Source organism: Panthera pardus, unplaced genomic scaffold, assembly GCF_024362965.1.
Source record: "Panthera pardus isolate Hobbes unplaced genomic scaffold, ASM2436296v1 HiC_scaffold_12, whole genome shotgun sequence".
Taxonomy (NCBI): domain Eukaryota; kingdom Metazoa; phylum Chordata; class Mammalia; order Carnivora; family Felidae; genus Panthera; species Panthera pardus.
This window is the reverse complement of record NW_026526677.1, coordinates 49,375,050-49,389,460: the sequence shown is the minus strand read 5'-3', so window position 1 is coordinate 49,389,460 and position 14,411 is coordinate 49,375,050. Positions and strand designations below refer to the sequence as shown.

The window sequence follows — 14,411 nt, the reverse complement described above, 5'->3', positions numbered from 1 at the left end:
ATTCCCATTCCCCAGGTAACCACTATCCAGAATTCTCTATTACCTTTTTGGCTTTTGTTTTATAATTTATATATGCCTTTAAGTTTTTGCTTGTTTTTTAAATATATGAAAAGATTACCACTCCTTAAGGAATGTTATGGCACTACTTTTCTTCACTCAACAGGAGGTTACTAAAATTCAGCCATTTTGTTGTATGTAGCTATGTTATTCATTTTCACTCTTATATAATATTCCACACTATGTGGATATAACACAATTTATTTATCAATTTTCCCAATGAAGGGCATTTAAGTTCTTTCCTGTTTACTGCTTTGGCATTTTTACACGTTTTCTTGGACACGGATGCAAGATCTTCTCTTGGGTATACCCTAGGAATGGAACTGCTGTGTGGTAAGCTATGCAAATGTTCAACTTTATAAAATAAGGCCTAGCTGTGTCCAAAGTGGTTATAACAGTTTATATTTTTACCAGCAATCTAAAGTGATCCTATTGATCCAAATCCTTCCAAAACTTGGTATCATCATATTTCCTAATTTTGCCACTGATTTGGGTGCATTTAATTTACACTTCTCTGGTTGCTAGTGAAAAAATGTGTATTTTTTGTGCAATACCTGTTCATGTCTTTAACCCATTTTTCTACTGGGTTGCTTATCATTTTACTGGTTTGTACAAGTTCTTTACAATCTCCTAATGCTGACTTTTGTAGGTTATATATGTTACATGTATCTTCTAGTTTTTATCATATCTTTTTATTTTAAGATGTCTTTCTCTTAATTTAAAAAATCAAATTTATCAATCTTTTTTTTAATTTTTTATTTTTTATTTTTTGAGAAAGAGAGTGGGAGAGAGGGGCAGAAGCGGGGGGTGGAGAGAGAATCTCAAGCAGGGTCCACACTCAATGCAGAACCCAGTGACGGGCACAATCTCACCACCCTTGGATCATGACCTGAGTTGAAATCAAGAGTCAGACACTCAACCAACTGAGCCACCTAGGCTCCCTTCAATCTTTTATTTTATGGATAGTGCTTTCTGTATCTTGTTTATAAAGTCCCTACTCAGAGGTTAGAAATACATTTATTAATATTATCTTTAGAAGATTTTAAACTTTTGCTTGTGACATTTATCACTTCTTAATCCATCTCAAGTTGATTTTTGTTACAGTAGAATGTGGGGATCCTTTTTTATTTTTTCTCCTTATGGACAAGCAATTTTTCCAGCTCCATTATTAAAATGGATGGCACCTCTATGTTATATCAAAGTGCCGATCCATTGATCCTTCTATTTTTCCCCATACCAATAAGTCTTGCATCCTAAAAGAAGAGGCAGGAGGGTAACATAAGTCTAGCTAAATACAACTATTCCACAAGCTCTCAATCTATTAAAACTGCATGTTTTAACATGTCCATGCATAAACATCTGCTGGGTGCATGACTATTCAATTTACCAATCTATAATCAAAAAGGAGAACTTTTGGGGTCCCTGAGTGGCTCAGTCAGTAAACGTCCAGACTCTTGGTTTCGACTCAGGTCATATCTCACAGTTAATGGATTCAAGCCTCATGTCTTGGCTCCACACTAAAGCAGAGCCTGCTTGTGATTTTCCCTCCCTCTCTCAGCCCCTCCCCGGCTTGCTCTTTCTCTCTTTCAAAATAAATAAAGTTAAAAAAGAGAGAGAGAGAACTTTCTCTTATCTAAGATACAAAGATTAAAAGAAGAATCACTTTAAAATTCACTTTTTGTAATTCCTCCACTGAATAACAAGTTTGAGCCCTGCCTAGAAAAAGGGCCAGTGAGTGTTTAACACCTAAAAATTGGCTTTTTGTTTTTCCTGGTAAGATTTTAAAATTATAAGGGTGACTGGGTGACTCAGCAGACTACGCGTCTACTTCGGCTCAGGTCAGGATCTTGTGGTTTACCAATTTGAGTCCCGTGTTGGGCTCTGTGCTGACAGCTCAGAGCCTGGAGCCTGCTTCAGATTCCTTGTCTCCCTCTCTATCTGCCCCTCCCCGACACATGCTCTGTCTCTCTCTCAAAAAAATAATAAAACATTTTTTTAAAAAAGATTTATTTAAAATTATAAATGCTTTCACATCAAGCCATTAAAAAAGATAGTAAAACAATTAAATCTAGTCATGAAGATCACCTGCCTCATAAGCCCCGTCAGAATAAAGCTCTGTAACCCACCACAGGCAAACAATGCAATCATTTACCCCACTGGTTCTCCTCTTTTTATAGAAAAAAAGCATTTTGTTCAATTGGAAACACAGAAGCATCTAAAAATAACTGCATCCACTCAACAATGCTTGGTTGGCTTTTCTCCCACTGATGTGAGCCAAATACAGAATGTCTGTAAAGAATTTTATGAACTCCACATGCTATGTCCCTATATTATAGATACACTCCTCGTAGGAGGTAGCTAGAGGAGAGAATACAACTCAGGCACACTTTAGAGATGGGCTAGATTAGACAGGCACCTCTGAGTAGACACCAGTATAGCCATTCTTTGCAGTGTTGGGCTGAAGAAGGTAGGAATGAAAAGGTAAAGTGAAATAGGACGTCATTCAAATACTAAACTCATACATAGCCTCACACTGTTTCCTCACAGCACACTGAGGGCTCTGGCAAACGGAAGTAATTTGCAAACCTACCTCAAACTCCTCATGCACCCCTTTCCTCAGCTAAGAGGGCAAGTCCTACAAAACAGCTTGAGGGACAAGAAGCCTAAAAGAGGCACTGAACCCACATGATCAGTTTTCCTCAGTTAATTAACCTCCTGTGTTGTTTGGAAGAAGCCATGAGAAGACTTAGCTGCTCTGGGTAATAACCACATGGATCCCCCAAATCCCAGAAAGTCTCCCAAATCTTTTCCTGCAGGAGGTCACAATGCCCCTTCCCACCCTGAGTTCCCAACACCAAATCACAGCCAGCCTCACCTCTAGTCTATCTCCATGTTATTCACTGAGAGGGAGGAGCTCAACACACACACATTATTGGGAAAAAAGCTATTGAAGGAGTGTCCTGAGAAAGGAGAAAAACCATCAGGAAAGACAGAAAGACCCAAGACATAAAGAAGTAACACACACACACCCTTTATTCTAATATCCTCTGCCTGCTTCCCCTGACATATGGATGACATGACTCCTTCCTGGACTCACACAACAGCACCCAAAAGAGAAGCACAGGACAAAGAATGCCTCACAAAGGCAGCTCAGCACTTTCCCTTGCTCAGGGACAACTGAACTCATGTGTTGGTATAAAAAGAAACAAAGGGTTTTTTCACAGACTTCTGATGCCCCAAGATGAGGCAGCGACTCATGAATTCTGATTTAGGGATCCAGGAAATGTACAGTCTCCATCCCTCTGGAGAAAGTCCCTTTTATAAATCAAGCTTGCTCCACTACCCTGATGATGCGCCCTTGCACAGGCCCCTTAGTTCGGCCTCAAAGTCCCTCCAGCAGTGTAAAGATACCTCAGGATGTCCACCAAAATGTTAAAAGTAGTTATCTCTGGGTGAAAAAATTCGAAGTAATTTTTACTTTATTCTTTTTTTAAAAGGAAGGTTTTTTCAGTGTTTATTTAGAGAGAGGGAGGGAGGGAGGAAGGGAGGGAGGGAGAGTAAGCTCACAAGTGTGAGCGGGGGAGGGGCAGAGAAACAAGAGGAGAGAGAAATAATTCAAAGCAGGCTCCACGATCAGCAGGGATCTCATGACCACCAAGATCACAACCTAAGCCAATATCAAGAGTTGGATGCCTAACCGACTGAGCCACCCAATAAAGCCACCCTTTATTCTTCATAGGGGCACTGTTAGAATTTTTTACTATAAACATATCATTCGGGGTGCCTGGGTGGCTAAGTCGATTAAGCATCTAACTTCGGCTCAGGTCATGATCTCACAGTTCGTGAGTCTGAGCCCCACATCAGGCTCTGTGCTGACAGCTCAGAGCCTGGAGCCTGCTTCCGGTTCTGTGTCTCCCTCTCTCTGCCTCTCCCCTGTTCACACTCTCTCTCAAAAATAAACACTAAAAACAAATTTTTTTTAATATATCATTTATGGGGCACCTGGCTGGCTCAGTCCATAGAGCATGTGACTCTTAATCTCCAACTTTATAAGTTTGAGTCCCATGTTGGGTGTATGGACTACCTAAAAATAAAATCTTAAAAAAAAACAAAAACAAAAACAAAAAACCACCATATATCATTTGTGAGACATCCCCAAGTTGTCTTACTATAACCGTGTATCATTTGTGAGACATCCCAAAGTTGTCTTTCAGAGATATTATTTATTAGTCTTCATTCATAATGTATACCTTTCATGGTGCTTTACTCCATGAGAAAGTCAGTTCTCCCCAACTTAAAGTTCCCCATGGGGAACTATCCAGGCTCAGATATTCTACAGGTTATCTGCTAAAAATCAAGGTAAATATCCAGCTACCAAATACCCCACACAAATATGTCACCCTCAGAGGGCCAGTCTGGATGAAGTGGGACTCTGAAATCCTAGAACTACTTATTAAGTATGCACAGGTATTCCACATGCCTCCCCTTCCCAAGCAGACCACAAGGAAAGGCAAAGGATGTAGCAATGATGGGGAATACTGCAAAAGTGGAAGCAGCAGCAACATCAGAACAGAGTGAACTTTTGGGTTTCTCAAACAACACTTGGTTTCTCAGTCTCACCAAATCCCCCAGTTAAGAAAATTGCTGCGCTCCTAGCAGCCTCTTCATATACCCATATACATGAGGCACCCAAAAAATGATGCTGAGGGATCCCACAGGGAACAGAACTTGCCCCAAACATATGTCAAGTTGGTGCCAAAGATAAAAATAAAACTGAGAAAAGTGGCTTCTTGCCTAGAGTCCTACTCATTAGACTGGTAGGTAGCACACCTCTTTAGGTTTCCCACCTTCTACCATTTTTTGTTCTTATTCTTATTTTGACTTTACAAAATTATAATTAGGTTTACTATGAAGAGGTGTCAATTTAAATTATGCCTTTGTTTAAACCATCAGAAAGGAGCACCTGGGTGGCTCAGTTAAGCATCCTAACCAACTCTCAATTTCAGCTCAGGTCATGATCTCATGGTTCAGGGGTTCGAGCCCCACATTGGGCTCTCTGTTAACAGTGCAGAGCCTGCTCAGGTTTCTCTTTCTCTCTCTCTGTCTCTGTCTCTCTCTCTCTCTGCCTCTCCCCTACTGGAGAGCATGCTCTCTCTCTCAAAATAAATAAATAAACTTAAAAAAATAAAACAAAGCAAACAGAAACTCCCCAATCTCCAATCTTCGATAACTACTCTTCATGTGTATTTACCAGTAAAACAGACAAACATACATAAAAACCTAATACCCCAACTCAATGATTTTCTCTATCATTTAGATCTTTTCTTCCTTAATCAATCTTATCCTACTCCAAACAACACAAAGCTCTATAAAACCAAAGAAGCAAAGGGGGTGGAAACAGAAGAAGCTACGAGGAAGACATTTTGATTGTAAAACCAAAGGAGAGAGAAAAAAAAGAGATGCATTTGACTATAATTTAAATATTACAGGTGTGATCTAATTATCAGGGTTTCATCAGGGATGCTGCCCAGACATGCCCAACGACATGAATGAAGCTCAGAAACAAGCCCGTGAGACTGTTCTCTTCTTTGGAGGTCTCCTTACTAATACTAATATTACTCAATTATGCAAAAATCTCCCTCCAAAAACATTTTGATGAAGTGAGGAAATAAAGCCATGTTAACACCAGTGTATGTATCCTCCAAAGTCTTGTTCCCAGGCCTTTCTAATGACTGAGAAATTCAGTGTACGAAAGCCCTTTCCCCAAGTAGTTTCATACCAGCCACAAAAGGACATAAAAAGGTAGACCAGTTCTATGGATAATTCCAGAAAAATAAGGGGCGCCTGGGTGGCTCAGTCAGTTGAGCATCCGACTTCAGCTCAGGTCATGATCTCACAGTTTGTGAGTTCGAGCCCCACGTCGGGCTCTGTGCTTGACAGCTCAAAGCCTGCTTCAGATTCTGTGGCTCTCTCTCTCTCTCGCTCTCTCTGCCCCTCCTCTGCTCACATACACACACTCTCTCTCTCTCAAAAATAAATAAACATTAAAAAAAGAAAAAAAAAGAAAACAATCTTATTTTAATCATGCTTTAAGTATATTTTAGAATAAAGTAGAAAATAAACAAGTAAATACATATTTTTAATTAATTCTTTGGTATTTGAAACAATAGGAAAGAGGAGGAGACCATCCTCACAGCAAGAGAGGAAAAGCATCCTCTCAAGGTCTTCCTTATCTTGAAAGGAAAGTTTTCTTTTTTTTTTTTTTTTTTTAATTTTTTTTTTCAACGTTTTTTATTTATTTTTGGGACAGAGAGAGACAGAGCATGAACGGGGGAGGGGCACAGAGAGAGGGAGACACAGAATCGGAAACAGGCTCCAGGCTCCGAGCCATCAGCCTGGCTGTTCGAGCGGGGCTCGAACTCACGGTCCGCGAGATCGTGACCTGGCTGAAGTCGGACGCTTAACCGACTGCGCCACCCAGGCGCCCCGAAAGGAAAGTTTTCAAAGCTGGTTCAGCACCACAAGAATCACTATGATCAGGTCAACTATTACATATAAACTTGGCCTATAAAAGAAACTCACTGATTTATTAATACTTGGTGTAATGAAGTAATTATGAAATTATATTATGTGGGATTTCCTTAAAATAATAAGGGAATGAGAGGTATAGAATTAAAATGCAATTTAGGGGCACCTGGGTGGCTCAGTCAGTTGAGTGGCTGACTCATGATTTGGGCTCAGGTCACGATCCTGGCATCATGGGATCAAGCCACACTCAGCATGGAGCCTGCTTAAGATTCATTCTTTCTTTCTTTCTTTCTTTCTTTCTTTCTTTCTTTCTTTCTTTCTTTGTTTCTCTCCCTGCCCTTCTCCCCACTCAAGCTCTGTCTCTCTCTAAAATAAAAAATTTCTTAAATATAATTTAATATGTATAACTGCTGAAGCTAGGTGGTAAGAACACAAGAATTCATTATGCATTGTGTATATTTAAAAGTTTTACATAATAAAATGATTTTCTAATAAATGTCTTGAAAAGTATGTAAAATACTGGCTTGAAAAACTACATATGGAGTGCCTGGGTGGCCTGGTCGGTTAAACATCCGACTCTTGATTTTGGCTCAGGTCATGATCTCACAGTTTGTGAGATGGAGCCCTATGTCGGGCTCTGTGCCAACAGCATGGAGCCTGCTTAGGATTCTCTTTCTCCCTCTCGCTCTGCCCCTCCCCCACTGGCGCACATGTGCACTCTCTCTCAAAATAAAAATAAACTTAAAAAAAAAAAGAAAAACTGCAAATGAAAAAGGCAATTCATGATAGTATAAACACAGGGATTACAATGTATGTATGCCATATAATAAAGATGACAAGTGTTTCTGGAACAACATAAACTAAGCTAAATGTTCATCATTTTTACTTATTTCCTGGAAAGTAATTTATGTTCCTCAAAATAAAATAAAATAAACTTGGTGACACCACCCTGGGCTCATCCCAAAGCCATCCTCCCTCCAATCCTGGATTGGGACCAAAGGCACCAGCACTCAAGCTCCGCATTCCTCTTACCTCTTGAGGCAGCTCCAGCTTTGACCGGTCATCCAAGCCATTGGAATGCAAGCCCATCAGGTATGGAACAGGAGCATCTAAAAAATGTAGGAGAGAAGCCGGGAGAATAGGGACATAGACATGCTGCCACTGGAAAGGAAACATGAGAGCTGTAATTGTCTCCGCCACAGTCATCAGTCTCTGGTAATCTAGGTAAAAACAAAAAACAAAAAACAAACCAGTCAAAAACAAAGCACCTGCTTGCCAAATAACAAGTTAAAAACTTCAATACAATTTCACATTTAGAAACAGTCAGGATAAACTTCAGCAAGGGTATGCTCAGAGTGTGATTCCCTTGTGGGTACCAGAAAGACAACCCAGAGACCTCAGTGGACCACAAGCTGAAATTTAACCCTCACATACAGGTTCTCGCAAGTGATAAAATTTAGTGTGGAAATACAGTAGAAATCCTAAATACCACCTTGCTCCAAATACTAAACCAGAATGTTAAGTAGATTCTCTTAAGTAGAAAGGGGTTGGGGAACTGGAACAACAAAAAAAAAGGGTCTTCATTCAGCATGGAAGCCAAAACAGGCTCTTTTACCACTCAGATATGTCTGCAGCCTATAAGGAACTAATGTGAGCTCTGCCTTCAAGATCAAGACCAAAGAACCACACAGCATGCAGCAGCTGGTTTTCTACACTAGCCAAGTCTGTCTTTCACCTGGAACTTTTCCTCAATGGGAACAGCACAAATATGTCATTTTAACAGATCAATGAAAAGCTTCCCGAGGATATGAAAGACTCAAAACATTGACTTTCAGGCCTCAAAACTCTTAACTCTAGGTCAGGGATCTTAGTTTGGGAGGAAAGGCTTGTGTTCAAAGTTTTGCTTTCCTTTAGAACACAATTTCTGGGCATGTTTTACAAAACAATAAGTAATAAATACACTGGCAAAGCCAATAAAATGGACAGTTACAAGTAAAATTTTAAAAATTATTCTTCACAGGGGCACCTGGGAGGCTCAGTCAGTTGGGCAGCCGACTTCGGCCCAGGTCATGATCCCACGCTTCATTGGTTAGAGCCCCGCACTGGGCTCTGTGCTGACGGCTCGGAGTCTGCTTTGGATTCTGTGTCTCCCTCTCTCTCTGCCCTTCCCCCACTCGCACTCTGTCCCTATTTCTCTCAAAAATAAATAAACATTAAAAAAACTTTTTTTTAAATTACTCTTCACAAATGGTAAAATGGTTTCAGGCATTTAAGGACAAAGCAGGAACATAAATTTTAAAATCATGAGTAATATCCTTTGGAATGGTTGATTTCAAATGAGCTTTCATTAGGGTTAAAGTGGTTTCATATACTAAAAACCCACCCCATCATTTAAACAAATCACAGCTTGGTTCATAAAAGAGTTACAAAAAGCTTTCCAGAAAATGAGGAAGGTTGAGTAAAAATGAACAAAAGCTGATATGTACCAACTATGTAGAAGTTCAGTAAAGTACCCTACATTTGCTCACTAATAAAGCTTTGAAAGCTGCCTATCACCTTACTCTCAGCTAAGCAAAAAAGAGCATGACCTACAAATAGTCTTTTAACTAGTAATGCAAATAAATAGAGATTAATGACTAAAATTTCATTATGTTGAACATTTTAAAGGTACTACAGGAAAATGCCTCATATGCTTCTTTGGGGAAACTAAGGCACTTGACAAATGAGTGATATAACCAATCAGTGCATAAAAGTAAACTCAGAGATTTGATCATCAATTAAAAAAAAAATGGTTTAGCAGAAGGACAAAAGAACATGAGCTTCTCATATTCACTAAAGATCAGGGCAAACTAATAAGAGTTCAAGGAGAGAGTCTGTCTCATTTTTCATTGTGCCCACACAAAGCATGGTCATTCCTGTATTAAAAACTATTTAGTAAAAGGGTGCCTAAGTGGTTTAGTCGGTTAAGCACCCGACTTTGGCTCAGGTCATGATCTCACAGTTTGTGAGTTCAAGCCCCAGGCCAGGCTCTGTGCTAACAGCTCAGAGCCTGGAGACTGCGTCAAATTCTGTCTGCCTCTCTCTCTGCCCCTCCCCCACTTATGTTCTGTATCTCAAAAATAAATATTGAAAAAAAATTTTTTTTAATATTTAGTAAATAAACTTTTTTTAAAAAAACTTTGTGAAGATTCTCCACCTCATTCAAGCAACAACAAAAACATTTCCCAAATTAAAAAAAATAAAAAGCAATCTTTGAAGAATTAAATTAGGTTTTATATAAATAATATAAATAATTTCAGAAAAAGTATTTAGTCCCACATGAAAGTAAACAAAAACTGAGTAACAAAATTTACACCATTGCAAGCTCTATCTTCAGTCTCTTCTTCACCTGATACCCCAATTCCATGGGACACCATACAACTTACTATTTTATCTTTCTGCTGAGATTCTTCTGCTCAATGACTACTCCAACAATCATTATTTTTTTAATGTTTATTTATTTTTGAGAGAAAGAACGTGAGCAGGAGAGGTGAAGTGAGAGAGGGGGATAGAGGATCCAAAGCAGGCTCCACCCTGTCAGCACATAGCCCAGTGTGGGGCTAGAACCCAGGAACCACGAGACTGCAACCTGAGCCAAAGTCAGACGCTCAACCAACTGAGCCACCCAGGCACCCCAATAATCATTATTAAGACAAATTCTCATGATTCTCCAGATGAGACTTCAATTCTTATATTCTTCTACATGTGAATGTCTGTAAATAATCTACTCAAGAGCAACAATCTTGAGAATCTCAGACATCCTAAGAATTTATTTTAAAATTCAAAATTAAGATGAATCAAAAGAATGTAAAAGCGTGGGAGAAAACCTTCAAGTGGTATTTAAAGCTGGTTTAGTCTTACTACTATGTCTGAACACTGGCTCTCAAACACGTATTCTGAATAAATATTCATTGAAATATCCCACCCCCATTTTCAGTGTGTGTACACACACACACACACACACACACACACTTCTGAATCTTAGGGGGTGGGGGGCAGAGGTACCAGAGGTCTTTTTAATCATGAGAAAACCAAACAACTTCCTCCTTCCTTTACCCAAAGTCAGTAAAGCAGGTGTTTTATGTGGCTGGCATTTCTGGCATGTCTGCTCAGGGACAGTAACATCTCACAGAAGGCCAACAGACAGTCTAAGTAAAGGAGTCCCAAAAATGCCTCTGTCATGAGACTTCCTGGCACTGGACTACTATGTATGGTTCCTAGCTGCAGTGTCTGGGAACATCTGCTCTATAACCGTAACACAGAGCATGCTAGAGTCTGAAGAAAGAGGCCTTCTCTGCTCCATCAAAGCAAGTTTTTCAGTATCACAGAAATCTAGTTCTGGTTTTTCCCTACTCTTCAGGATAAATGTAATGTAGCATCTAAAAGTCAGACCACTTATTTTTGTAAGAGTGGATAACTTTATTTGCTTCAGATTGAAATCTCTGAAGAATTCCTTGTGATGCACTTGAAATTATGGGATTCTTAGAAACAAAACACTTTTTGAGGTCAGACATAATCTCCTCTCAAGACTAAGCTGCTTTCCATTTATGTGGCTTAACTTTATTGATACTAGAAACGTGGAATTGTATGGCCTTTCTGGTCTATGTGAGTTCTGAGTTTCTTTTTCTCTATATATTTATATTTTAAAAAGCAACATTCCACCTGAAGGATGGCCTAGCAAACAATACCTCAGGGTTCCAGTAATCTGTGGTACCCACACTAGGATGCTGACCTCCAAGAGCTGTATGCAATAGCAAAAACCCGTTTGTGTACACAGCACAAATGATCAAATCAGCACTTCCTTTGCCATTGCCTGTGTCTGTGCTCATCATTCCAAGAAGGCAAAACCAATAAATAGGATGCAGCTGAAGGTCATGTGCATCCAAACCATTTCAAACAATCAAATCAACTGGAAACACTTCAGCTCTAGACAACTGTGTTCTCTTATGGCTCCCCTAACATTAACTGAGCAATTAATTTTAACAAAAAGAGGTAATAATGCAAAGCATAGTGGGATTACAATGACCACTGCTTCGTGGTGAGGAAGGAGGGAGGAATCTGCTTGTCTTTATGACTTGTCTCTGTGCAGAGAAAGATAATAGCCTTGGGAACACTCTACAGATAAGTCCACTCCTAAACAATCTACAGGGCAAGTCCTGCACATTAGAAACCGAATCATAAACTGCCCTTGCATACTCACACTTCTGTGAAAACTATATGAACAAGGATGTTTCTTGTGTATTCTTTCTTCTTAGGAAATAAACTAATCTCTAAGTCCAATATCTCCAAGATCCATTATTAAAGAAAGTGCAAAACAATGATTAGCATGCTCCCATTTGTGTTGTTTCTAAAAAGCATATATGCATGATTATGTCTGGAAGGAAACAGGAGACAGTGGTAATCTCTCTAAAGGATAACCAGGGGTACACTTCATTATATAACCTTTAGCAATGTGTTAAAATTCCTATCACATAACTGAAAAGCTTTTTTCTAAGTTTTAATATACCATATTTAAAACATATACATATGTATATTAAATTTTAGCATCAATTTTTAATATACCATACATGTATCATAATGTATATGTATACTTTAAAGAACATTACAATTAATACATATGTACTCAACACTTAACATAAAAATAGTTAATTGCTTAAAAAAATCTAGGGGGGTGGAAGGCACTAAGAAATTAAGAAGTCACTTCATAGAAATAGAATTCTAGGTGAAAAAGGGAAATTTTCAACGTTCTTTGCCTTGTTTGCCCATACATTATTTATTTGTTTTTTAAAAACTACTTATTTATGGGGCACCTGGGTGGCTCGGTTGGTTAAACATATGATTCTTAATCTTGGCTCAGGTCATGATCTCAGTTTGTGAGATCGAACCCCGTGTCAGGCTCTGCGCTGGTGGCACGGAGCCTGCTTGGGATTCTCTCTCTCTCTCTCTCTCTCTCTCTCTCTGCCCCTCCACCGCTCTTTCTCACACACACACACGCACTCTCTCTGTCGCTCAAAATAAATAAATAAATAAATAAATAAATAAATAAATAAATAAATAGACATTTTTAAAAAACTATTATTTTCACTAGGGATATACAAGAAACTTGATCTCTTGCTAGCACCGGTGGGAGAGAGGAAAGGAGAGTTCATTGTATTCCCTTTGGAATTGTTTTGATTGTATGCCTTAAGCAGCATGCATTACTTTTGCAATAAAAACTAATGTATGCTTATCAAAAATCAGTTACATTTGTTACAAGACTTATCTGCGCTAGTTCAACTAGCGCACATAACGTATCTGTGTACACAGATAAATTATATAATTTAACCAAATATTATGTAAATAAATGGTGAAATGAGGACAAAAAAAAGAATTTTCTCTGAAAACAAAATTAAATGCTTTAAAAAGACTGAATAATGCAAAGTGGCTAAAAAATACTATAATTGAATTAGGCATATCATGAGGCAATTAAGCACAAAAAACTAGGGAAAACTACAAAAATCTACAGGTAGTCTCCATTCCAGTTCTTTTGTAGAGTTCATTAAGTTCTCACTCCCCTTTAAAAAAAAATGTATCTGGAAAACCTAGTTAATGAATTATAGGTGTGGTTTATGCAAGAAAAACAGTGCAGACATTTGATTAGTGGACCCATAATCCAAGGAAATAGCTAGACCCTTCATCAAAAGACTAGTGACTATACAATCATGTTTTACACTAAAATACAATGTTTAATGGATATATGTATCATTTTTAGGATTCTCAGACTGGAATGACTTTTCCAATTATCCAATCTACTACCCTACTAACTCAGATAAAAAACTTCTGCTCTATGTACAATTTTGCCCCAACCAGTGAATAATATGCTATTAAAGGGGCACCTGGGTAGCTCAGTCAGTTAAGTGCCCAACTCTTGATTTTGGCTCAGGTCATGATCTCGCAGTTCGTGACATCAAGCTCCACGTCAGGCTTGGCGATGACAGCATGGATTCTGCTTGGGATTCGCTCTCCCCCGTGTCTTCCCCTCCCCAGCTTGTGCTGTCTGTCTCCCTCTCTCTCAAAATAAATAAATAAACATTTAAATATTTTTTAAAAATAAGTTATTTTAAAAAGCTATATATGGACCAAAGAACAAATATCCAGGAGTAGGTAAAATGATCTGTACAAGTTAAAAATTCCTAAAAATGTCACTTCAGTCACCCAGTGGATTATATTTTGAGATTCTTACAATTTTGCCTGCATTCTTTTTCCTTAAGTAATGCTTATTTTCTATTCAGAAGGCAGGACAAGCAGTAGTCAAAACTAACTGAGTGGTGATGACATGTTTTTGGAAGTCCAGAGTGATTTTCATCTACCTAAGGCCTTTGAATCATAAATAAAAACTATTTCAAGAAATCCAACCTGAATTGTTTAAAGTACTCTATTAATACAGAACATAACCTACAGCCAATAGAAGGCCACTGCATTTTATGGTCAGCCATGCTCAACAATGTCCAGGAATTTTTTGGAAAAAGCTTTTTCTTGACCTTACTGTAAACATGACTTTGGATCCTGAATTCCATTTGATTCTATACACAAATCTTCTAAACTGCCTTCAAACCTCTTTAAAATTCTTATTATGGATACAATAACCCATATTCTTGGAAAATAAGAAGAAACTCTGATGGAAAAATGTCACCTTTCATATTTCTGGTTTTAATCCTCCTTTTTCCACCTCTATAACATTCGCACTTCATTACAGGTATCTACGCTACTGAATAAAATAAAAATCTAGGGCGCCTGGGTGGTTCACT

At 38.6% G+C, this 14,411-nt stretch overlaps 1 protein-coding gene across 5 annotated transcripts in view; it reads right to left on the bottom strand.

Annotated features, from left to right (window-relative positions):
- DENND5A (DENN domain containing 5A) overlaps positions 1-14,411 on the bottom strand; it is a 118,691-nt gene that overhangs the window by 59,659 nt on the left and 44,621 nt on the right. For all 5 annotated transcript variants that reach the window (XM_019456253.2, XM_019456254.2, XM_019456256.2 and 2 more), the window contains one exon: positions 7,618-7,805. In XM_019456253.2, coding sequence (XP_019311798.1) covers positions 7,618-7,805 — 188 coding nt within the window. The remainder of the gene's footprint in view (positions 1-7,617; positions 7,806-14,411) is intronic.